The sequence below is a fragment of the Zerene cesonia genome, chromosome 27, assembly GCF_012273895.1.
Source record: "Zerene cesonia ecotype Mississippi chromosome 27, Zerene_cesonia_1.1, whole genome shotgun sequence".
NCBI lineage: Eukaryota > Metazoa > Arthropoda > Insecta > Lepidoptera > Pieridae > Zerene > Zerene cesonia.
In genome coordinates, this window is record NC_052128.1 from 1,893,913 (window position 1) to 1,920,033 (window position 26,121).

Consider the following 26,121-nt stretch of genomic DNA (forward strand, 5'->3'; position numbering starts at 1 on the left):
CTGTGGGGGTGTGGTACTTCCCCGGTGCGAGCTGGCCCAATTCGTGCCGAAGCGTGCTCGACTACCACATGGACATAATCAGTAATATTATTATCATATCAAGTAATATTATTCAGTCTTACCGGGTTGACTCACAATACTTCTTACGTCTTACCCACGTGGCTTTCTATAGGTTAAAGAATGTGTAGAATCGGTTCAATAGATCCAAAGATTACCTTCTACATCATAACAAACTCACAAACGCACAAACTTTACCCCTTTATAATATTAATGTAGATACATAGCATACAAGCCGAGTTTCATATTTGATACAATCTGACCCACTTAGGATTTTATCGTAACAGAGGCACGAATAAAATATTTTAAAAACTTACAAGGCTGAAACTGGTTTCTCCACTGCAATGCGTAGTTTCTCGAAGGAAATTTTTATATAACTGCATAATATATTGTAGAAGTGTTGTATTTAGGACATTCTTTTATTATAAAACTACATTTCTGAACGTAGGTTAAAGCTTTCGTATGCGAGGGTAAATTTAATGTCTCCTTTAAAATTTCTGTTATATAAATGCTGTTTTCTAAAGTATTATGTCTTTTAAAGTCTGAGCCATAAGAATAGAATTGTTCTAGCAACTTTTTCATATATATCTTGGTAATTTACAGTTATGATACAAACTACAACAGTGCGTACATTCGTAGAAAAACATTTCGATGAGCCATAAATTGTAACTCGCAAACGTGAGAAGACCTTTTAAATTTATTGCCAGATCCAATACGGGACGGAATTCTCTGCTTTATGTGCTGAAATAACACGATAAATAACTTATATAAAAGCCAGGACAATAGGATAAACGATGTTTTCGGTTTTCTTATTTCTACGAAACACGTGATTGACAAGTAGAGGCTATTGTTTTTAAAACTAGTTATAATACATGTTAGTCCAAGATCCCAGAGCCGTAAGACACAACTTATTTTCTAAAGCATGTAACTTTCAGTTCACGGTAGTCTCTTGTGTACTCTTTAATACCTGAATGTTTGTGGAGCTTGCCCGGTGACACCTGCGCAGGTACCAGGTGAGAAAGGTGACTAAAAATCAGAGTTACTTAACTTAAATTTTTATGACTGATTTTTATATATGTTTTATAGAATATTATTCTGAAGTCATATAAAAAAAATCAGACGCTTTCCATGAGCCAAAACTTTTATCAGACGCTTTAAAGCTCTAAGAATAAATATATGGACTTAATTTATTTTTAAATGTCTGATACTACTGTGAACCGAAAGTTACATGCTTTAGAAAATAAGTTGTGTCTTACGGCTCTGGGATCTTACTCTATGTATAGAATTATGTTATCGTGGTTATATCTTACTCAATTTCATCAGTATTGGCAAATATATCCATAAATGTATCTTTGTATGTACGCGTGTATTTATTTCTTTAAATAATGAAATACGTAAACAAACTAACCGATTCAAAAACATAAGTTTGACATTTTGAATTGGACCTTCATAAAGATTGATTGATAAATGTTTTTTATCCACTTTTCTTTCTTGTGTTTGATTTTACGCGAGTATTATACATTTAGAAATTAAAGACTTTTGAACGGATTTTAAACACAATTTATTAAATATATTATTAAGTCTCCCTGTGACCACGCTCGCAGTAAAGTGTTCGAAACGTCGGGTTAATAATATAATGAATAAATCGCGTTTTAAATCCATTGAAGAGCAGTTTTGTTTCGACATTTACGTGATATTGTTTTCTACGACACTGTGAGGGCAAGGGGCGTATATGAAATATGCACCATTCCTGATTGCCTCATATTTTCTGAAGTCCTGTGACCGTTAATAACATAACATTGATAAATAGGCCATTTTGCTGTAAATTTAACTTTATAAGCGAAATACTTTTAATATCTTTTGAATGGCTATCATTTGTTATATGTACACATTCAATTAATTAATGGACCACAGATAACAAAATACTATACTAGTAAATCGTATAGCGCTGAACAGTTTGTAATTTTGGAGGCGGGAGAAGTCGGGGAGGACCGCTAGTGTATAGTATAACTATAGTATGTAACTTAAAAATGTAGCGATTTAGATTCAAAGAATGAAAAGGTATTTATTTGATCTTTTAAGCGTCTTTTCTTTTTTGGCGGTAAAATAGTTCAATCGTTATTGCAAGAAACGCAGTTAAAATTAAGAAAAAACACATGTACTAAGTAATACAAGTCAAATGATATCTGATATTACTATCATCAATGCCATTTTAAAAATCACAAACTCGCTTTCATACAACTTGCGAAACACTACACACACATTACAAAAACAAGACTATATTAAAAAGGTTTAAAATCTTCTTTACTGATAGACCGCTAATGTGCTACTGTAGTTAGACATAGCAAAGGGTTTGAAACCAATTTGCTGGAACAAATCTAAGTTAACGAGCGCATTCCGTCTTGCTTCAGACGCAATACAATTAATGCTAAGTGACGTAGATAGAATACATATATCTACAGAATAATGTTCAAAATTATATAGATATAGTCTTTGATAAACATCACTCAGGAAATATAAGAAGCATAGTGCTTTTTAGCGGTGAAAGATGTTTTGAAAAGATAGAATCCAAGGGTTCTTAGGTACATGGTCGCAATTTTATTTTTCTGTTCTGATACTTCAAACTTTGACACTTATTGAATTACTTGTTTAATATTGTACTTGATATTTATTATAATAAACTACTTAGCCAAATCGAGTAACAAACCTCTCGCCTTTATATTAATGGTAGTGTCGTATAATTGGTTAACATTGTTTTAAATGTTAAATGTTTTAAATATTTTAATATTATACTCGAAATTAGGACAACGACAAACATAATTAGGTATTACAACAGCTTGTTTCCTTTGGCTGTTATTATAATACTAGCTATGCCCCGCGGTATCACCCGCGTAAGTACGTATCCCATAGGAATATCGGGATAAAAAGTTGCCTTTATGTTATTCCAGTTGTACAGCTGTCTGCGTAGCAAATTTCATTGTAGTTGGTTCAGTAGTTTTTGCGTGAAAGAGCAACAAACGCACACACATTCTTACAAACTTTCGCATTTATAATATTACTAGTAGTATATGACTAGCTGCGCCCCACGGTTTCACCCGCGTAAGTCCGTATCCCGTAGTAATATCAGGATAAAAAGTTGCTTATATGTAATTCCAGTTGTCCAGCTGTCTACGTACGAAATTTAATTGCAACGGTTCAGTGGTTTTTGCGTGAAAGAGCAACAAACACATACACACACACACATCCTTACAAACTTTCGCATTTATAATATTAGTAGGAAGTAGGATATTAGGAAGGATTTGAATATAGTTGTGACCTTCTAGTTTACAAATTCATTATTAATTTGTTATTTACGTAACAAAAATTTATTGCGCTCTGTTCTACTATAAAGGATAATTAATAACGTTTACGTAACAATAATAACGAACTAGTTTTTGTACGCCAACGATCGATGAATGAGCCAGAAGGTTTCGTTTACTGAATATAAGAAATGGAACATTACTCACCACTGCGGCGGTTGGAAGGAATCCAATTTAAATGTGCTTGTGAAATGTTTAGGTTATGCAAATGTATGAAAATGTATATGTTGTACTGCAATGGCCTGGCTTGAATACTATTTTGGTATATAGATCAACTGATTCAGCTGTAATTTACATTATGGATAGTTAATTTATTCTTTTTATTCATATATAAGCATTTCATTGCACATTGATATTGAAAATATCTATTTATAAAAATACAAGCGATTTCACCAGCGAAAGTCCGTATCCCGTAGGAATATCAGGATAAAAAGTTGCCTATATGTTATTCGTTGTCCAACAGTCTAAGTACCAAATTTCATTGCAATCGATTCAGTAGTTATTGCGTGCAAGAGCAACAAACACACACATATCCTTACAAACTTTCGCATTTATAATATTAGTAGGATAAATAGGAATTATTTATTACTTTCCCTTTTACATTCTTAATTTTATAACAGTAAAGACCAAAATTCAAGTATTGACAGATAAATACTTGTTACAATCACAAAAAACTAACCTTACTAAATAAATACTTAACCATAAATACATAAAGATTATATTTTATGGAATGTAACGCAATTTAAATATTAAAAATCAGTCAAGTGCGAATCAAGCTTGCGACCCTTGGTGTCCGTAGAAATAAGCTAAAGAATTGCAAAATTTTTTCATCACCCATCCTATTTATTACCTTGCTACCTACTTCTTATCGTTAATTTTTTATTATTGGTTGTGATAGCGACATACAGTGCAAATTTTTAGAGATTTTGAGAGTCTGTTGCGGCTATATCAACAAATTATAAAAAAATCTATAATAGTGAAAACGGACGGACAGGACGGACGGACGAAGTATTATATACGTAACTCTAAAAACGACATGTACCAATGTTTATTCCCTAGCTACATTAGTACATAATTGACTTGAACAAATCACAGTTAACGATTCGTTTCGATCCACGCCCCTCAGAATCGCCGCAAACATCCACCGAGAGTGTGTTAAGATTTAGGACTTGCTTCTCGAATTTTCTAAGAAAATTCACTTCTTTTGTTTTCGCTAATGAAAATGCATTTGCAATGTTGGAGTTGAACATCTTTATTCTGTGTTCTGTGTGTTTTTGAGCGAGATATTAGGTTTTATATTATACAAGCTGTTGCCAGCAGCTTCACTCGCACGCTCTTATGAAATGTCACAGTACAAACTTTCATCCCCTATTTTATCCCCATGGAGGTAGATTTTATCAAAATCCTTTTTTTATCGAATGCCTACGTCATAACATCTATCTGCATGCCAAATTTCAGCCCGATCCGTCCAGTGGTTTGCGCTATGCGTTGATAGATCACTATGTCAGTCAGGCCCCTTTGAGATATATATATATTTACTAGCTGCGCCCCGCGGTTTCACCCGCGTAAGTCCGTATCCCGTAGGAATATCGGGATAAAAAATAGATGTTGGCCGATTCTCAGACCTACCCAATATGCTTACCAAATTTCAGAGGAATCGGTCAAGCCGTTTCGGAGGAGTATGGCAACGAAAACTGTGACACGAGAATTTTATATATATAGATAGATACAAGCGGTCCGTCAAGGATCCATAAGAATCTTCCTTGAAAACCAAAAACCAAAATGAAAATACAGTCAAATTAAGAACCCCCATTCGATTTTAAGAATTTCGGTTAATTAAAACTTAATTTATGTTTATGTTTTACTTAAGTTAACGATGTGTGGTTAATATATTTAAACAGGAGTTTCGTATTAAGCGGCCAGTTATAAGTTTAGATTTTAACAATAATCACTTTCCGTAAATATTATAATCATTGATTCAAACTACCGTTTACATAATATTCTAAAAACGTATTTTATGTACATACCTCTACTCTGATATATAATATTCTATCTAACCCTATATTTTACACATAATCTCATTAATTGATTAGTGAAAAACCTAGATTGTTTCCATAAAACCTTTGACCTAGACACGATTTACGTTGGTTCTACCTTCACACGATAGCCAATTTGTCAACCCCGCTCGCAGTGACCTTTACTTCACGATAGATAGGTAATATAGACCAAAATACATGGACTAATTTTAGATTTCCTACAAAGCAATGTACAAAAAAAATAATAAGACTCTCTAGTGGCTAACTATTGGCCCGCCCTGGCTTCGCCTGTGGTACATATAGCCTAATGATGGCGCAGCTATCTAATAGTGAAAGAATTTTTGCAATTAATCCAGTAGTTTTTGTGTGAAAACGTTACAAAGAAACATATAAAAAAAAACACTTAAAAATAACATGGTTTTAAAAAAATTTTCAATTCGTTGGGCGGTCTTATCACTAAGAAGTGTTAGAAGTATTTGATGATCCGAAAGATTTTTTTTTTGTTGTATTTTTTCGTACATCCTTTAGCCCTTCAGGTATCAATGACCACTACAAAGTTAATACAATTCAAGCAACACGTGTCCGCAAATCGTGTCCAAAACCAATCCGGAGCAAAGCAAATAGTCCCTTAGAACGGAGTGGAGCTCGTGAAGTGGCGAGGAGAGGGTTGGATACGTCACAATGCACGAGTGCTCCCAGAATTCGATACCTGGACAAATATTTTTATTCAATTACATCGAGCCGTGATTGTTGAATTAGTGGATGAATGTTTGAGCACTGGCCCCATGGAATTGAATTTAACAAGGGTTCGAACGAAATTTGGCGCCAAGTTGTATCCGTTACCTAGTTTGGTTCAAGCTTATATAGCAAATAAATATATCGTTAAAGTTACGGGAAACTAATTCTTCATGCTGAATATTTTTTAACCGATATGTCTTATGAGCAACAAATTTTTAAACATGTCATAGCTACCAATCCGCACTCCGCCATGATAAACTGAATACATTATTAAAAAATTCGCTGATAATTGGGAACCATCGGTTTGGGAACAAAAATGAAATAACAATTTGTTATACATGTACAATTCATAAATATGTCATTTGTTAAAATTGTAACTCATAATATTCTGGCGAATGAGCTCTCTGCTGCGCTTTTACATAATAATACTAACATTCATATATTTTGGGTAAATTTCCCCATCATACTTTGTAAAAAACCCGCACAATTACATTATTTTGAGACCAATAATCAGTTCCAAATTTTTCGAGAAATTAAGCAAAGTTTAATAAATACTAAAAGTGCTAGAGAATATTTACATATAATTTTATTTTCAAGTCGCAAGAAGCGATAATGTGTGGAGAATTCTTTTCCCAAAATATAACCTCAAATATGGCGCAAAGCCGTCAGTAAAATTAATAAAATAAGCGACCTCCTTGTAGGAATTTTCAAAGAAATATTTATTCCGTTCTGCGCTCGAATTTTAATATTTTCGCGTATCATTCCTTGTTCCGTACATTTTATTGTTGTGTTCGAAGTATTTATCATTGTATAATTTATTTGGCGGATTATTTCTCGTAAATATTTCAACGTACGCAACATAATTAATTTGTTTTTTCGCTATTTCACGTTAGCAAGAGTTATTTTTAGCAAGAATATTCAGTATAGAACATAAATAAGACATCTTCCTTGACAATTAATTAATTCATTTAAAAATGACGTTACGAAATAATTTTATAACAAGGATGAATTTGAAACATAAGCACGTCTAATGGCCTCTTCAAAGTTGTTTACGTTGAAATATTCGATAGATCACAACGGCTTACGAAAATTTATTTCAAATTCCGTTCTCTTTGGGATGATATTAACTTAGTAGCTACATGGAAACATGCGGTTTTGTGAATCATGTTTGTTATTATATACACGCCTGAAGCTTCCTTTGATTAATACGGATATCGTAGCATTAATTTTGTTACACGAATCTGAACATTTGTTTTGAGATAAAGCTGGTTTCTCCACGGTTACATTTTATATTAAGCAATTATTTCGAAATTTCTTCTATTCTCGTATAAGCCTTATCTTGATAAAGTTTTTATGGCTGAAACAAGATGATCAAGGCAATAGTGCTGCTAAGGAAACGTATAGTTTTTTTTAAGATAAGCCAAGCGAGCAGCCGAGCTGGTGTGTCGACATTTGGTAAGCGATCACCGCCGCCTTTAATTAATTGCAGAAATAGGGCCTTACCCCATGCGCTATCCTCTTTTAACGGTGTGAAAGAATTGCCCGGGATGGGTGAGGAAAACGATAGCTTCCAGTTCCCGCACTCATCAAACGTAAACCAGTAGCATTCGCATTATTGTTTCACGCCAATCTTGTGTGGAGGTCTTGTACCTTCTCCTTTAGTAAGCTTTATAATTTATCGTTGTTAAGCAACTGGCTAACGATTTATAAATAAAGGCAAGGTCAAGGCAAGGCAGGTCATTCACTCATCACGAAATCTCCAAAGCCGCTGATCATATAGAGATAAAATTTGATAGTAGTACACTTTACAAACATAAACTTAAGAAATATATATATAAAAGTTGTCTATATTAACAAAAACATTGTGAAGCAATTATACAGATGCTATTTTACTATTCCATAACTCATGATGTTTTTAAAATAACATTGTAATATCATAAATATCGTTTTAATTTGTGTATTATGTTAAATAAATTACACTGGTCATTCTATTGTGTTGAGTCTTGATAAATGGCACGAAATGTCTCTCCGAACCTTTAAAATGAAATAATAAATTTGATCTGGCAGGTTGGCAGTTCCTAAGTTGACAGGCAGCGCTACGCTATGATGAGAAGGAAGCACAGAGTAAGAAAAGCATACTGTCGAAATAATTTCGTATCCTATGTAATGTTAATAGTCCGCACTAATTGGGTCGACTTTTTTCATATTCCTTACCATTTAAATATGGACAGCGTATTTGAACAAGAACTGCCTCTGCGAATGACCATCAGCGATGATGATCGCTTATCATCAGACGAACCGAAAAATCTTAGTAGTCACATGCGCAATGGTACATATTATATCGCTTATATCACACAGTGAAGTTGCAGCTTTGTAACGGTGAAATAATGTTAGCCATCGGTCCAGTAGTTCCTGTGTAAGAACATTACAAACATACATACATAAACACATATGCTTCTTCTTAATAAGTCCGGTCAAGATTGAGCTATTGTCATTTATTGCATTTATGTAATTTAAACAGCAGTATAAGGAAATAAATGATATTTTTTAATGGATGGCATTATATTCATTAATTTCTAACTGATCTTAAGAATTTGTTAAAATTTAAATCAATTAGTAGTAACATAGAATACGGTTTTTATCATTATCATTATCATTACGCACTTATATAAGACAAAACACTACTCTATCTATAAAAATTAAAACGCAAGCGAAGCGACAGCGACACCTAGTCAAACACAATTCGCGAAAAACCGACCGATGTTAACTCAGTTGATTTATTTATTCCCTAGAGGAAACAATTGCTCATTATAAATTAATCCATTTTTAAGGTCCCTAATTAAAGTTGGAGTAATGTTTTGGAAAGTTGGTCTGTGCAGAAATTTTGTATTCAAATTATTTGCATTCGAAACGTGATTTTTAAATTCTGTACTTTATTAATGTCTGTTGTGTGAAAGAGTATATTATATTTTCTTTGCTAGATTTTTTAAAATATATGAATTGCATATAACAATGATGTACGTATGAACAAATACGCACAAAAAAGTAAGTAAATTAAGTGACATATTGTCTACTTCGTTAATTCGTTAAATGCTGGAGATTTCGCATATTTAATACACTTTATTTTCTAATAAATATACGATTTTCCGTGTCATTTACAATGGTTTAACTCAAGATAATAATACAGTAGAAATTTATCAACAATACGGCATCATACGAATTACAACCGTACCTAATACATCTGCAAGCAAAAGTTGTATTGTAACTCAAACAAAATACCTTAACCACACCCAACATACCTTACCACAGTACATAAACACCGCTATAAATCTACTCCCTTTGACCACAAATGTTAATGGCATTACTTTTACAGAAATGAAAATTATACCCCGTTTCAAATTCGGGCTAGCAAAATTGGCTCGCGTTCAAATTTCTGAACTCACAGCCGATATTCAGGTATAAGCTTTAATTTAATTTCATGACGTAATTTTCGAGTATAAATATTTAGGTTGCAGTTTTTAATGAGATGATTAACTGTCAGCGAGTTCCGGGAAATTTGTTTGCTGAAATAATGATAGTCTAGCGTTAATTTGTTTGAGGGTAGCATGCAATAATAATTGGTTTATTTTGAGACCGTCATTAGTTTATTTATGTATCCTTATCATGGAGCATCCAATGAGGACTCTTCCATAATCCACCATGCAGGCAAAATGCCGGTTGATGGATATGACATGACATCGAACTTTTGATTTTAGGACGTGCCGATTTCTTTATAGTTTCCTTCACCACTTCGAACAGTGGTAATGTAGATAAAATGCGGTATGAAATGTATTGTATTGTTTGTATTACACTTGACACGTTCTGATAAAAGTATCTTCCAGTTATAATTATTAATAATTTCTGAAAATATTGTCAAATAGATAGTGCAAAGTTTTTTAAATGTCCTGGTCATTCATAGGTGTACGATAAAAATCCAAGGCGCAGTAATTATTCCAAGCTTTTCTTTAGCTCCAAAGAGGTACTTACGAATGTCAACAAGAATTAACCCAACATCACATTTGCCATTTGTACAATACGTAAATCTATGTATATAACCTACTACGCATTTTCCGCACTAAGGATGTTAAATTCAGCTTCTTCACTCACCTCAGCCAATGACCCTGAACCAGGCACCTTGAGGCAGAACATGAAAGGTGTGTTCACGCGTTTCAGTATCTCGCGGAAGTCCAGGGGCACACTCCGCGGCCTCAGCATTCGGAAGTAGGTGCTGAGAGCAGACCCGTGTGATGATAGATGGGACCCGAATAAGCGCATGAATCCAGCTCCTGTGAACATAGTTACATATTGAAGTATATTTCAATATATGAAAGAATAACGACCACTAGAATATTTATTGTGAGAGTCGAGCACGCTTCGGCACGAATTGGGCCAGCTCGCACCGGGGAAGTACCACACCCCCACAGAAAACCGGCGTGAAATAGTGGCATGCCACTGTGTTTCGTATGGTGAATGGGGGAGCCGGAGGCCCGTTTTCCTTTTCCTCACCCGTCCTTGTCCATTCCTTCTTTCCAGTCGTTAATCCTTTCCTTTTCCCTTACCCCATAAAAGCGGGCAGCGCATTCACAGAGGTACTACCTTTGCGAATGTTTATGGGCGGTGGTGATCGCTTAACATCAGGCGAACCACCAGCTCAGCTGCCCACTATGACATACAGAAAAGAAAAAAAAAACCACTAGAATAAGACATTTAACACCGTGATTAATTTTATAGACAAGCACTAAACTAGGAATTCTGTTGAGAAAGTATGATCCATTTTTACTTGACAGATTAGCTATGCAGATATACACTTTGCCTCTATGTAAAATACATTTTACAATATAAAGCCTTTAACATAGTAATTGAATACTTCAATTGTTTGTGTAGTTTAGGCAGAAAGGTCAATTATTATAATATGCGAGTACACTGGCTAATTTAAGAGTATATTCTTTATATTGTTTATTGGGTCTTGTTTCTCCCCTTTAAATTATATACGTATGTAGGAACTAGAAGTTTGATTTTCAATCACGTGATGTAGTCTCAAATAAAATAAAATAAGGCAATATAATAAAAGCACAATATGTCCCATGTCTCACAAGAGACGATAATAAATACTTCATATGCTTTATACTTCAACTAAAAGGTACGGATATAGATGTTTTTAACTATAAAGTGCAACTTTATCAAAGCATGAACTGTGTGCGATCATTTGAATTGTTTTTAAAACAATTTTAATTTAAAATATATTTATCGTTCTACATATAAGCATGGCATACGTATACGTAACACGGTAAAATAAACGAATCTTAGAGAAAAATGTATATTTATTATTTGAAACATGTAATATTAAATTAAATATTTTTTCAATCGAATACGATTGAAAAAATATTTAATACACAGATAATTTTTGAAAGCCATTTCATTTCACACAATTGAACAATACCTTTTGTCAACGTCAAATAATTTATATAAACGGAGTCGAATTAAACAATAAGATGATTTAGGAAAGCCCCGTAACTTCCAAATCGAAAGATCGGTTCGCTTCAAACACTCGCAAATCTCATTTTAAACCCGTATTAAATCATCTGAAGTTGAGCCTATTATAATTGCTTGAATAAATCGCGCGAAACGTGTATTTTAAGTTTTCCACCGTTATATGTTTATTCGAAGTCATTATATATTAGAAGTTATAACATTGTCCCATTTCACATTTATTTTTTTATAGTTATATAAAAATAACAAAAAAAAAACCTTAATATCGTGTATATTTATTATTTTACCGAAGTTAAGACATTCAAAGGCGGTTACTTAAAAGTTTGCTAGGTTAAAAAGAAGGCTAGTTCAAACTATAGCTAGCACAGACTAACAAAATGACACAAAAATAAACACAGCCTCTAATGGTTGAGAGTCCAAATATTTTTTCTGTACAGTTTGAAAAAACAAGCCATAAAATCGTTGAAAGAACTCCCGGGACCCTCATTAAGGAGAATTGCGGTGTCGCATAGGGTCTGGAGAAAATGGACTGTAGCAAAAACAGGCAAGTGATGTCGAAATAAGAAATACCGTATATCTTACTTGCTAATGTTCGCTGTAATTATATTGAGAGACGTTTCATATTCCTTTTATATTTTCTTATAAAGCTTTGACTTCTTGAGGGTTATGGACTGAAGATGAAGTGGTTGCATGGTACACGTTAAATCCGTTGAAGTGTTTAATTTCTAAATGTAAAATACCTGCGATCAATCAAACAAAAGAAAATACTCTGTGTATGGTACACTTCGATAACGGTTTTTAAAAGGAAACCCTCACTTATTCTTTATTACATCTGCTAGCGAAACCGTCAAAATCAGCAAAGCCGTTCCATAAATAAAGCCGGTACAAACAGACAGACAGACAACAACTGTAATGATACATTTTTCGTACTTAGACCGTATATAAATCTTTATGTATTCAGTAAAAAGCTGTTATTTAATATTACAGAAACTCTTTTTATGAAATGAATCTATGATTTTTTTCAATTGAATTTGAGTACATAACTATAGTACCTAATATCATTTTATTCTTAGCCTGAAACAACAATACGATGGAATCTTCTAGATCATTAGCCAGGCTTTACGTAATGCGTTGGATTTTTCTAACGACCCTTCAAGGTAACCTTCCCATCTGAGGAATATGAAAACAGAATTTGGGTGAATATTTTATACGTGACGATTGCGTTGCGCCCTACTAACTTTTTAATCGACGTGCAGAAAAACGAGGGAGGCTCTTACTTTTTACGTTTAATTTCTCGATAACTCAGTGAACTTTGTTTGTTAGAACATAGTCATTTGGTCCTATTTTAGAATCTGAAGTCATACTTCACCCCCTAAGGTAGTTTCTTAAAGCAATTTCTGTTGCCGCTATAATAGTATCTAGTAAAAAATCGAAGTTTATGGTTGGCGCAGTTGGTTGGTTGGATCTTAAGCTTATTTGTACGGAACTAGTAGTGTCATGAGTCCAACTATCACTTGACTGATTTTGTGATTTTTTCATCAAACGATTCTCTAAACTTACGTCGTATTGATAATTAATTTCATAATTGAAAATATGTTACGAACCATACGGGAAGATACATGTATATCCATGTGTGTTTGTTGTGTATGTGGTGGGACAGTGAAGAATTCTATAAATAAATACAATTTTATGTGTACTTCAACCCTTTTCAAATAAAATAAAGTTTACGTATAAATAAATCAGTTAAGGCGTCCTTAATCACGACTGACCCCAAGAAAAGCAATAAATCTGTGGCTCGTAACAATTAAATTCAGCTATAAAGTTGACGGCGTGTAAAAACTGCTAATAAGAAAGTTAACACGCAATTCAATTGTCCTCCTTTTATTCATTGGTTAAAAGATTTACTGCGTTTTTTACAACATTTTATGTATCAACATCATTCGCTTCTTTTTTGTGAAATTAATACAATAAATGAGGTGATAAATAAAATCTAATCTAATATTATAAAGAGAAAAATTTTGTATTTTTGTGGGTTTGTAAAGTTTTCACGCAAAAACCACTGGGCCAAAACACAAATATTTCATCAATATAAAGCTGCAACTTAATTGAATCACACAAGCTGTATATGCTCCACGGGTGAAACCGGGGCGAACGGCTAGTTTATTATATACAGCTGACTCACACACATTCCACTGTTCTCAAAATAAATATCTTTTTCTTAATATAATTGTTAATGTAATTTTTCTCTGCACAGTAATTCTTTGATAAATTATGAACTCAAGACAATGTCCTTTATTTTCATGGTGGCCTGGAAGATGTTGCTTTTAGCAGTTTGGCTAAGGTAAGGTTTTGTGCACTCGCCATATTATTCCGTTTTTCATTCATCTCATCATTATATTCATATTCAATCATCAATAATTAAATACAAGTTAATTCTAATATAGAACCACATCCCCGAGAATAACTGTTCAAACAAACAGTCTTATACAGGACAGATTATATCAAAGGAATAAAGACATACTAACTGCAAGACCACGCTTGCCTGAAATGTATTTATATATAATTTATAACTACTATTTGTTCCTCAGGCAACTCAGACCCTTTATAAAGTTTTTTTGCTCCATTACGCTCGCGCTGGATATATCCAGCACGTATACATGTAGGCAGATTTAGAATATAATTAAACTTTTCGGTTTTTGGACAAGCCGATCCGGATAATCCTATCTCTCATTTAAACTGTTAATGATAGATATTTTTATAGAGATTTATGTGCATGGTAATAGTATAAGTACACGTTTACTATAAAATAAGTGAGTTACATCAAATCCAACCCAACCATAAATCATCATCATTCATCATCATCATCATCATCATCAGCCCATTTATATTATGCACAGGCCTCCTATGAGGGTTCAGGCCATAATACACCACGCTGGCCAAGTGCGGGTTGGCACCGTTTTAATCAGTGGTGATGTTATCCACATGTGCAGATAAATGCACTATAAATATTCGATTAGTCGTTTATGGTGAGATAGTGACGATGAATACTTCTGTAAACTTGCTTTTAAAGCTTCAGCTTTGATTCAGCCACCTATCATAGTTATTATACATATAATCATAGTTCTTTCCAGTAGATATAATATCATTTATAATCGTGTATTTTACCTTTTTTTTATTTCCAATGTTATTTAGTTATATCTTCTTATTTATTTTCTATTTAAAAATCATTTAGAAACTATATAATCATTTAGTGTCCAACATGAAACATCGACTTAGTGAAATTGTAAAGGCTGTAACTATAAAAATCCTTGTCACCAACAAACTAGAGTTCAATACACTATACAAACTTAATGTAATTATATAAAAGCATACACACAATATAACATAACATGTGTGCGGCAGCCTTAACAGTGTCCCGAGCTGGTAACAACATGGCGTATGCAGATCGGGCTCGCTCTTCCCATACTTTCTGCACTATTTACATATCCGAACGGTTTCGGTGAACGACTGTGGATTGTCACTCTGTAATCTAGCATCTCTTAATAATTTCCTTTATTTTCAACTCTATCAATGTTCAAAGTAAAACAACGCAGTGCTGGAATTAAAATACATTCTTGCAGCTGCCTTTAAATTTTATTTGTCGCTGCACTTTCTCTAATAAAATATTTACAACTTAGAACTCAGCACGAAGGATCACGTCGCGTTACAAGGACTAGCACTTTACTGTCTGTTTCAATTATTTAAACGTTGGCATTTGTTTTATGAGTGCAGAAATGAAAGTCTCTCTATTTGAGTGTTATCTCACCTTATACATATAAGTGAGCAGTACAAAACTATGTTTTCGAGTGTGCGTCTTATCCCTGAATGGAGTAAAGCTTTTGATGGAATGTTAGATAATATGATTTATAAAAATAATGCATAAATAAAAACGAAAAGATGACTAATTATGATCAATTTAAGGCATGCATGAATATTTCGTTTTAGACATAAATGCATTTCTGAATAAGTCTTAGTATATAAATTGCATTGAGCTATAAAAAAACGCAATCTTTTGGCATTTATTCTATTGCGAATTCAGCGTAAAAGTAAGAACCTATACCTCTAAATATTCAACTAATTTAAAATTTTCAACACCGGCTCGCCTCCGCTTCTTTATATTATCATCTAAAAATACCCAGTATATTATTTACTCTTATATACATATACACTAATTTGTAAAAGAAGTTGACATTTAAATTCATTGAAAATACGGATTCCGCATTACATGTTTTTTTTCACTAAATTACCAACAACAGCACAAAAAAAAAAAATCGATAAAAATATCAGCATAAGATAAAAGAAATTTATTTCCCGTGAATTTATTCGTGCGGTAATATTTATAGGACTGCAGTACATTTGGGACATTTTAGTGTGTTCCCGTAAAGGCATTTGTAATGCATGTTATGAATCACTCGGGTATTCAAAATATTTGACATTTCTTGACACCAAATCAGTAAATAGACGGCATTTATGTTGGTGTTTCATTAAAATACATTATTGTTATATATTTTCCGTTTTCTATTGGCGGAGGAAATTTTTGTTATAACCGACATGATGTGAAACCAAAGCTTTATGCAGGGTTGTGTTTTTTTCTTCATTTCATTCTTAATTTATTTATCGTGAATATAGTTTAATTATCCTCAGAAAAAAATATATGCTTTTTTCTTAATTTATGTATAAGAATTTCATTTATTAATACGTAATATTATAGCATATATTTTACGAAATTTTGTGAGATAATCTTCAATCTTAATCCTACTTGTGTTTCATAATACAAACGCGAAGCGACAGCGAACCATCAGTGCGCAAACCAAACACGTTTTCACTAACAAAATCACGCGTCTCTCCATCACGCTTGAGACAAATTCGCATCGTACTATAACAATGTAGATATCGAATAATCGTTTCAATGTTAACATGTTAGCAAGGGAATAGATGTTTTCCCGCAATGACAGTTCGCGCCAAAACGCCTTGTCACAGATTACTAAATAGTTGTCTTGTGTATACAGAAACGGTGTATCTTGTTAATATGAAAGTTATGTGTGAAGGTCGGCGAGAATACACGTGTAGTCATATAAATTTTAGTTTTTTTTTTTTGTGATACAGTATAAAAAAATTCTATACTTAAAACATGAATTTGTTTAATTATAATGAATACGAAAATATGCTTTGATTGATAGTTATTTGGGGCTCTTTCAAAAATTAACTAAGCAGATTTTTTATAAAATGTCATATGTGGATGTATTATGAATTTGAATGATCTATCGTAGTGAAAGCAATTAATGATCACTTAAATAATTATTTTTACCAAGAAACTAAACCGCCTTAAAATTGTCAAAATTAGAGAAGTATTAAAAATGACCACATGTGACGCACCAGCTTTTAAATAGAAAAAAAATCATAAAAATCGATTCATAAAGTATAATACTGAGTTTATGGTATTTATTTATATTATAACCACAAATACGGTTCAATTGATGCCTCCTTTTTTTGAAGTCGGTTAATATACACAATTAAAATTAAAGCCCCATCCGATTCATTCACTGTCCCAAACTTAATTAAAATAGAGGTGAAGAGGAAAACGAAAAGATGTACAATTAACAATTTATTAGAGCCAAGGAATTTTGTATCTTCTACCCACTGAATTAATTACTACAATTGATTGGCAGTCAAATAATTGGGGACCCTTCAAAACAACAAGAAAACCGATCTCAAAGTAGTTTGTGAACCTCTAAGTGATCAATGACGAGTATCGTCCGAACTACTATGTAATATATAATTGTGTAGAATGTGGATTGTGGAGGAAAAAAAGTGGAATTCCTCTTTCCGCCTTTGGAAAAGGAAATTTCTCGACCACACGACGACCTACATGTCTAGCTGCCCGATAAGTCATCGGCTGATAATGTTGAAAGTTGTATATATGGATAAGGATTGAAAAAATTTTACTTGCGCGATGCAAGATTAGTGTCGCCACAAGATACAAATAGCCTCTGATCTTTAGTTTCCTATAAATATCACAAGTAATAATAATAGTAAATAAATAAATGCCCGTTATAATCCCATTCCTGTATATATTTTAACCCTACGTCCATAATAACCACATAAGTTTTATGTTTATTTGAATCCAGAAAAACCCTAGCAAAACTTTTGTTAATTAAAAATCCTATTTGGGACTTAGCACTTTAAAAAAAGCGTAAGACTATAAAATGAAAAAAAAGTATACGTGAAATTCAAAGTATTGATAACCCTAGCTGAAACGTGCATGAAATCTTCAATTTACCAGTTTAATTAGCAATTTTCTAGCAGTTTTTCGCTACAAATAACGTGTATAGCGTGCATACGAACAAACTTAACATCTATTCACGAAGCTCGAAGCCCGTCACTCAGTTAATTGAACCAGTAAGAAGCGTATGTCAGTCACTTGACACTAAAATGATTTGAGGCGCCCGTGACGTAATGCGTTGCCAACTTTAATGAAAGATTTTCATATAGATAACAAGTTTTGATAAAGTTTATGTGAATGTAAAGCGATTTTGTTGAACAACGTCACTCTAAACCAATAAAGGTTCTTATAAAAGTTACGTAAATACGTTTTGTCGCGGACATTAAGTGACGTTACGTTAATATTTGATATAGCAATTGATATCTCTTATTGATAGTATAAATGAACTAAACTACTAAACCGATGTGGATGACATTTGGTATATTATGTTGGCATTTTATCCAGGACATTTTATAGAAACGGGAAGAATGCAAGGCAAACCCGGGACTATGTTTCTATATATATTTCTTTTGCTATGACGACGCGGGTGAAGCCACGGGCAGTAAGGTAGTTTTTAATACCACTAAACATTTCCATTATACTTCAAGCCTTCTAAATTTCAGAACCGTAAAAGAAGCATTTTTCATTTATTTGGATGAAAATCATATGACAAAAAGTTATCCTACGCTTTTTAAAATACATGCTTAACTAAATATAATTCCACAAACCATTCACGAAGCATCAAGCGTCTGGGGAGGTTGAAAGCTTATTATTGGTTAAATAAGTTCATATTTTTTTAACATTATAGCTCATCTAGATTCAGCCCGTAGCCTCGAATCGTGGAATAATAATACTGTATATTATCAATCTACATAAGCAATACCAACCAAAACCATTGAGTACTTTCCATGAAAGAGCAATCATATTTCTAAATAAAGTTTCTTTAGATGATATTAGCTGGAGTCCACGGCTTCACTCACGTGATAGTCGTGTAACAGTACCCTATATGCTATACTAGACTATAATATATTATCTTTGTACCAGATTTCATTCAGACAGCCTGAAAGAGTAGCAAATTTTAATACAGTCTTTCAAACTTTCGCGGTTATAATATTAGTAGGATACCTGTAGTACCTGTCTACATTTATGATAATAATGAATAAAAAACACTTCGCAGAAAATTTATCATAATTAGTATTTTCTTGTTTGATTTAACGCGAGTATTAAACAGTTAGAAATTAAAAAGTTTTAATGGATTTTAAACGCGATTTATTCAGTCAGTCAGTCTTCCCGTGACCACGCTCGCTGTTATTGTGCATTAATGTGATCGAAACGTCGGGTTAATAATATAATGAATAAATCGCGTTTAAAATTCGTTAAAAGTTTTTAATTTCTTTATCATAATTATTATAATAAAAATCTTATACATGTTATTCTATGTTTGTTTTGAGTTGCCCTTGCGCTTACGTGAGGGGGTCGCAGACGAATACTGACCGACACTCGTTGCCCCTTCACAATAGCGGCTGGACGGAACACAGTGGGGGCTTATTCAAAAAAAATAATTGTAATTAAGGCTTGTGTTGAGCTATAAGAAAAGATTCAACGATAAAGATAAGACAAGACAAGAGATAAATGATAATGAGAACACTTTACTTTTGTAATCCCAGCAGTGCGTATTATTTTAGTTAATTATTATGGACTAGCTGCGCCCCGCGGTTTCACCCACGTAAGTCCGTATTCCGTAGGAATATCGGGATAAAAAGTTGTCTATATGTTATTCCAGCTATCCAGCTATCTACGTACCAAATTTCATTGCATTTGGTTCTGTGGTTTTTGCGTGAAAGAGCAACAAACACACACAAATCCTTACAAACTTTCACATTTATAATATTAGTAGGATTTAAATTCATTTGCGTTCACAATAATGCAATGATTCTTATGTAAAACAAGCGAATTGCTCTTAAAAACCCTGATAAAAATGATTGCGAAAACCATTAAAAAGTTTACATATAATCCAAAACATCTATATAGCTCATCAATTTACGATATTAATTTCAGCTGGACATTTAAAGCGATTTGTTTAAAAGTGCAGCGATATTTTGCGCATTTTATTTCAATTTTAATTCTACTTAAAAACTTATTAAAATAAACGAGCAATGACGTCATTCAAAATAACATGTTTAATTAAGGACTTATAAAATCATCGCATCTATTTCTTATGGGCCTAAATTGTTTAAACATTTAATAAATGTGATAATTGAATTGTAAGCATTCAGAAACCGTTAGTCAGAAAAAGGAATTCCTTAAAACTCTGCAAATCAATATCAATATTTTCAGCTAAAACGTGTTTTGGATACAAACATTTATATGCAATAAATAACATTTATACTATTTACAACATAGTGATTGAAATTTTGAATTTTATTTCGTGACGTTAGACAGGCGTTGATACACTTTTATAAAAGTTATTAAATCGATCCTAAGGTAATTTTATTCAATTAAAGACACTATATTCAAGTATACCATATTTTTGTTCAGCCTATCTAAACTTTTGATTCAAGTTATTGCTATACTTGCTTTGTTAGTATTAATTTTCTACAATTTATCAGCTTTGAAAATCCGTTATGAAACTCTGAACCATTTTTATTCTCATCGAGTTCGCATCTATATAAATATTATTTAGGTGTAATAATTAATCTGTTCTTATTAAAATTTTCAATTTGCAAAAACGTCCGGATAAAACAGAAACTAGCCACTCAAATATAACGTAGTATCTAATATCGTACCTTCCACATTTCGCCATCGTTTCTGTTAACTCACCTTACTTCCAAGGTTGAGAAAAACTATTGGGAATTGATAAAAAAAATTGAAGTTCTTACCTAATTGAACTAATTCCAGACGTCTGTCAGTAACAAAATGCCATGGAAACGCCTTGCAGAATGATGCTACGCCGATCTTCAGATCGCTTGCAGTGGTGGATGTGGCAATCGACACCGCTTCGCTCTGGGCTTCACAATTCTCCTCTTTTGACTTCTGATGTAGTGGTACGGCATTTATTTCGTATCTGAGAAAACGTACTCTACATTAATGAAGATAGAACTTAGTTTGTAATAATTTACAAACTTCAATTATCGACAGGTATCGAAGGATTATTGACTGTTTCTATCCAATTTAGTTCTTAGTATTCGTATTCTTTTTTTAAATTATATAAATCCCCAAAATCATCATACGTATATTAATCATGAATTTTAACTCGTTTTATAATAAGCTCATTATAATTTTCAAATAATTTCCCAACAAAATGTTGTAATAACAATAAACTTAATATTATATTCAACACAACAGTGAGCACGACATTGGTTAAGATTATGCATGCAAGAGGATGCATTATTGTACAACTATTCGCCCCGGCTTCACCCGTGGAATATGCATAGTCTATGTCCTTCAGTGATAATGCAATTTTCTAATGGTGAATTAATTTTTGAAATCAGTTCAACATTTATTATTTTCTTTATTATATTATAATTTGTATTTATTCTGGTAACTTCAATTAGAAATCTGATACAACAAAACTACTTTTAATTATAAAACAGTGCAGTTGCTTTAAAAATAATTTATAGGCTTTTTATCGCGTGTAAGTTCTCATCGATTAATGACCCCTAAAAATTTGTCCCAATTCGTACATTCGCTTCAAAAACACGCATAAGTAAAATTGAACTAAGCGAATCAATCACTGTCACTGATTGTGGCAAATAGCGAATAATATATCAGAACCCAATTCTACAATTATACTGTTTCAACACGTTTAGAATTGGTTTCAACTGTGCTTGTAGCGCATTAGTTATTAATGGACCAATCAATGATTTCGTTTTAACATTCAATGCGAGGGTAGTTGACAGTGATGTACGTCTACTAATGCGATTTCACGGTACAGATATTTTAAACCTATTCGTAATTCGTGTGTGTAAAAATTGATTTTGTACTAGTGCCTAAAATACGTTTATATTTAAAAAAACGTTTACTAACAGTAATAAATCGTGTGGTAGGATGTTATATCGTAAAGCAATTTTTATTTTAATTTTATTTAAATACAAGCCGACTAATGGTTTTATAGGTCACGACTTAATATTACAATAATTTGTGAAAGTAACTCTGTCTGTTTGACTGTCGTGAAAAAGAGATACGACTTAACCACGTCACCAATTTAATGACATTTGGTAGAGAGAGGGTTTAAGAACCAATAAAGGAGATAGGTAGTTTTATCCCACAGACACGGTAACCCCCCTCATACCATCCTATCTATTCCTTTCTTTTCTTGACTATCTTTTCCTTTACTACGCGGCTGAAGTCTCGGTCGGAATGCTTTTATCAACGAAACGACTTAAAAAACTTTCTACCATTCCAAATGCAACAATCTTAGCCCTTCATACAGCATGCACGAAATTATTACGAATCAAGAACATAAATGCAGGTGTTGTGGATAATGCAGACATAAATCCACAGATTAACTCGACAGAACCGTAACTCAGCTAAATCTCTTAGGATCATTAGTAATTAGTGAGGCTCATCAGTCTTACCCACGCCTGCATTACGTGCAAATGCTTAGCTTACATATATAAATAAGCATAGAATAACTTGAGTAAATTCTAGAAGTTTTGAGTCTTATTGTCATATTAGTTTTCAACAGATAATTAGTAAACGAGAAAGTTGGTTCAACAATCTTATAAAATAAGCTCCCTCGTTTTTGGGATCGATCAAATTATATACACTACATAATTAACAACATATTTTTTTTGTTTAAATATAAAAAGTCAAACCCTAAGACCTAAATACTTACTGAGTAGTAAGACAATTGGGAAATCAGTTCTAGAATCGTCCACAGCTTAATAATACACATTATTTATTTATTTATTTTTTTTATTTACCTAAACCTCCTAGGATCATTAGTATAACTCATCAGTCTTATCTCCGCCTGTGTGTCGTACAAGCGTCTGGCGATCGCTCGCAAGCTGCCAACCAGCATGTAAGCCACGGGTTCACTTTCGGTCGTCAGATGCAGTTGGATATTGCCCGCGTGCGATGTACAAACGAATGCCGCTTCTGTATCTGTACTCTCATCTTTGAACACGTCGTCCTGAGAAAGAATTAACTGTTATTTTAATTTGTATTCAAATATTAATACGATAGTACATAGTAGCGGGCAACTGAGCTGGTGGTTCGCCTGATGGTAAGCGATCAACACCGCCCATGAACATTCACAAAGGTTGGGCCTCTGCGAATGCGCTGCCCGCTTTTTTGGGATAAGGGAAAAGGAATGGATTAACGACTGGAAAGAAGGAATGGACTGGGACGGGTGAGGAAAAGGAAACGGGCCTCCAAATACATTATAAAGTATGAATTCATATGTAAATCGAAACACCGACAACGCTCGAGCCTAATATATAATATCCTACATCACGAAATTTGTAAGGAAGCGTTCCCAGTCCTTTCCCTAGCTTTGCGTTGCAAAAATTATAGCACAATAGAAAGACCACAGGAATATTCGTGGCGTGGCTTCGAAACGTAAGATATACATACACGTTGTAACATTAACTATTTTCCCATATCACAACGGATAGGCTTTTGTGACATAAAACAAATCCTATTACCAAGTAAATAATATCATTAAACATAGTAGCACTTAGTTGTCAATTAGACTGATCGAAGATCCTTTGTGATGTTCTGACAGCCTTGTTCTTACTTATTTATAATATTAGGCCTATAAAATGATTGACATTGATTGATTTTTAGATGTAAGCGAATATTTCTACCAACTTAATAGCTTTATAATACATCTAATATATAAAATTCTCGTGTCACAGTTTTCGTTACCATACTCCTCTGAAACGGGTTGACCGATTTTGATGAAATTTTTTGTGCTTATCCGGTATCTATGAGAATCAGCCAACATCTATTTTTCATACCCCTAAATGATAAGAGTAAGGCAGAACAGCGTTTGCCAGATGCAGCTAGTACGCCTATAAATTTACACATCAATATAACAGAGACTATAAAAAATATATGATTTTCATACCTGATCATGTAATACATCATGAACGCTGTCCAATGTAGTGAGGAATTCAGTCAAGTTAGTACCTAAACATTTGAATGCTTTCTCTAAACGACAGTTATGTGAAAACGCTGTTAAAATTAAATATTCCCCTAATTTCGCCATGAAGTCCTTAGTGCATACACCTGCAACAAGAAATAATATTGAAATATCGAGTTACTGGTTGACAACAATGTATTAAATTCCAGTTTTGGGCATAAATCAATTATATCTAGACATAATAAGATATGAAAAGCAGTGTGTATGATTTTTATTTTACAAATAATTTATAAATGTGCCCATGTCAGCAGTATGCAGTTATATTATACTAGCTGCACCCCGCGGTCACCCGCGTAAGTCTATATCCCGTAGGAATATCGGGATAAAAAGTTGCCTATAATATGTTATTCCAGTTGTTCAGCTAACACACACACACACATATCCTTACAAACTTACGCAATTATAATATTAGTAGGATTGTACTAATTCAGTATATCATTGCTTTCATTTTCTATCAGTAGGTTGAGACTATCGAGCTTGTCATTGACTTCTACATGACAATTAACTTTGAAACAAAGAAAACAAACTTTATGACACACAGCATACAACTCTAATTACCTTATTCACAGCTTTCTGACAGACACAACAAATTTGTTCGCGTATAACCTCAAAACAGTAAATGAAATGAAACGAATTTGGCATTGTTATTCAAAATTTCACTTGTTAACAAACTTTTGTTAATAAAAACGTTTCGAGTTCTCCGCGAGTTTCTTGTATAGCTTTACCGAAACATGAATGTAAATTAAATTCCAAAACATTTTGAAGTTAATCATCTCTTTATATATTACTAGCTGCGCCCCGCGGTTTCACCCGCGTAAGTCCGTATCCTGTAGGAATATCGGGATAAAAAGTTGCCTATATGTTATTCCACTTGTCCAGCTATCTACGTACCAAATTTCATTGCAATCGGTTCATTAGTTTTTGCGTGAAAGAGTAACAAACATCCATACATCCATACTTACAAACTTTCACGTTTATAATATTAGTAGGACTAGCGGTCCGCCCCGGCTACGACCGTGGTACATATATAGCCCTCCTCAATATATGGGCTATATAATACTGAAAGAATTTTTCATATCAGACCAACAGCTCCTGAGATTAGCGCGTACAAACAAACAAACACGTCAGCTTTATAATATCAGTATGTATTTGATACTTTTATTCTATGATTATATTAAGGTACATAAGCAGTCATTTTATAATAATTTAACAATAAAATTTATTTGAAAATAGGTTGTAATTAGAAGTAATATAAAAAATGTCACTATATATATTTATAAGGCTATTTATATATGACAAACTTCGTAAATGTGGAGTAAATGGAAATTATAGATTATTTCAAATAGTACGCTGCATTCGAATAAAACATTTGCTGAGGCTCCTATTTGCAGTGGTGATCAATTACTATGAAGCGAACCATCAGCTGACTTCCATGCTCTAACATAGACATTTTCTAAAAATCAAATTAAACCTTGCATAAACATCTCAAACGCTGCATAATGCACTATCAACAAGTTTTATAAGTTCGTTGCTAATATTCACATAAAACAAAATACATAGTATAAAATACGAAGTCAAAGTTCCATTTAAAGCCACTTAAGAGGGACTTAATATCTCCCAGACTGAGAACTTAAATAAAATACAAACTTATGCAGAATTTCCATAAGGCAAGTTAGTTCAAACATATTTTCCATAATACATCTGAGAGTAGAAAAGAATTGGTGATACACTTTTAAAAATAGAATGTTTTAAAGATATTGTTTAACTTTGTATGTTATATTGAGGTTTGTTCAATTTATTTTTAAAGTTGAATATTATTGGGGAGGTTTTATAAGAAAGACTGAAGTAGCAATATTAATAAGCGAGAAAAACATGTCTGCTGGTAATACAAAATTATTTAAAATTAAGAAAGAAAGAAAGAAACATTTATTTATTTAACATTATTTACCTGTT

General features: G+C 33.0%; 1 protein-coding gene across 1 annotated transcript in view; it reads right to left on the reverse strand.

Annotated features, from left to right (window-relative positions):
- LOC119837489 (head-specific guanylate cyclase) overlaps nt 1–26,121 on the reverse strand; it is a 93,022-nt gene that overhangs the window by 24,369 nt on the left and 42,532 nt on the right. The window contains exons 5-8 of the mRNA XM_038363081.1: nt 24,094–24,254; nt 22,946–23,154; nt 20,900–21,084; nt 10,337–10,515 (exon numbers count right to left, since the gene is read on the reverse strand). Of these exons, the coding sequence (XP_038219009.1) occupies nt 10,337–10,515; nt 20,900–21,084; nt 22,946–23,154; nt 24,094–24,254 (734 nt within the window). The remainder of the gene's footprint in view (nt 1–10,336; nt 10,516–20,899; nt 21,085–22,945; nt 23,155–24,093; nt 24,255–26,121) is intronic.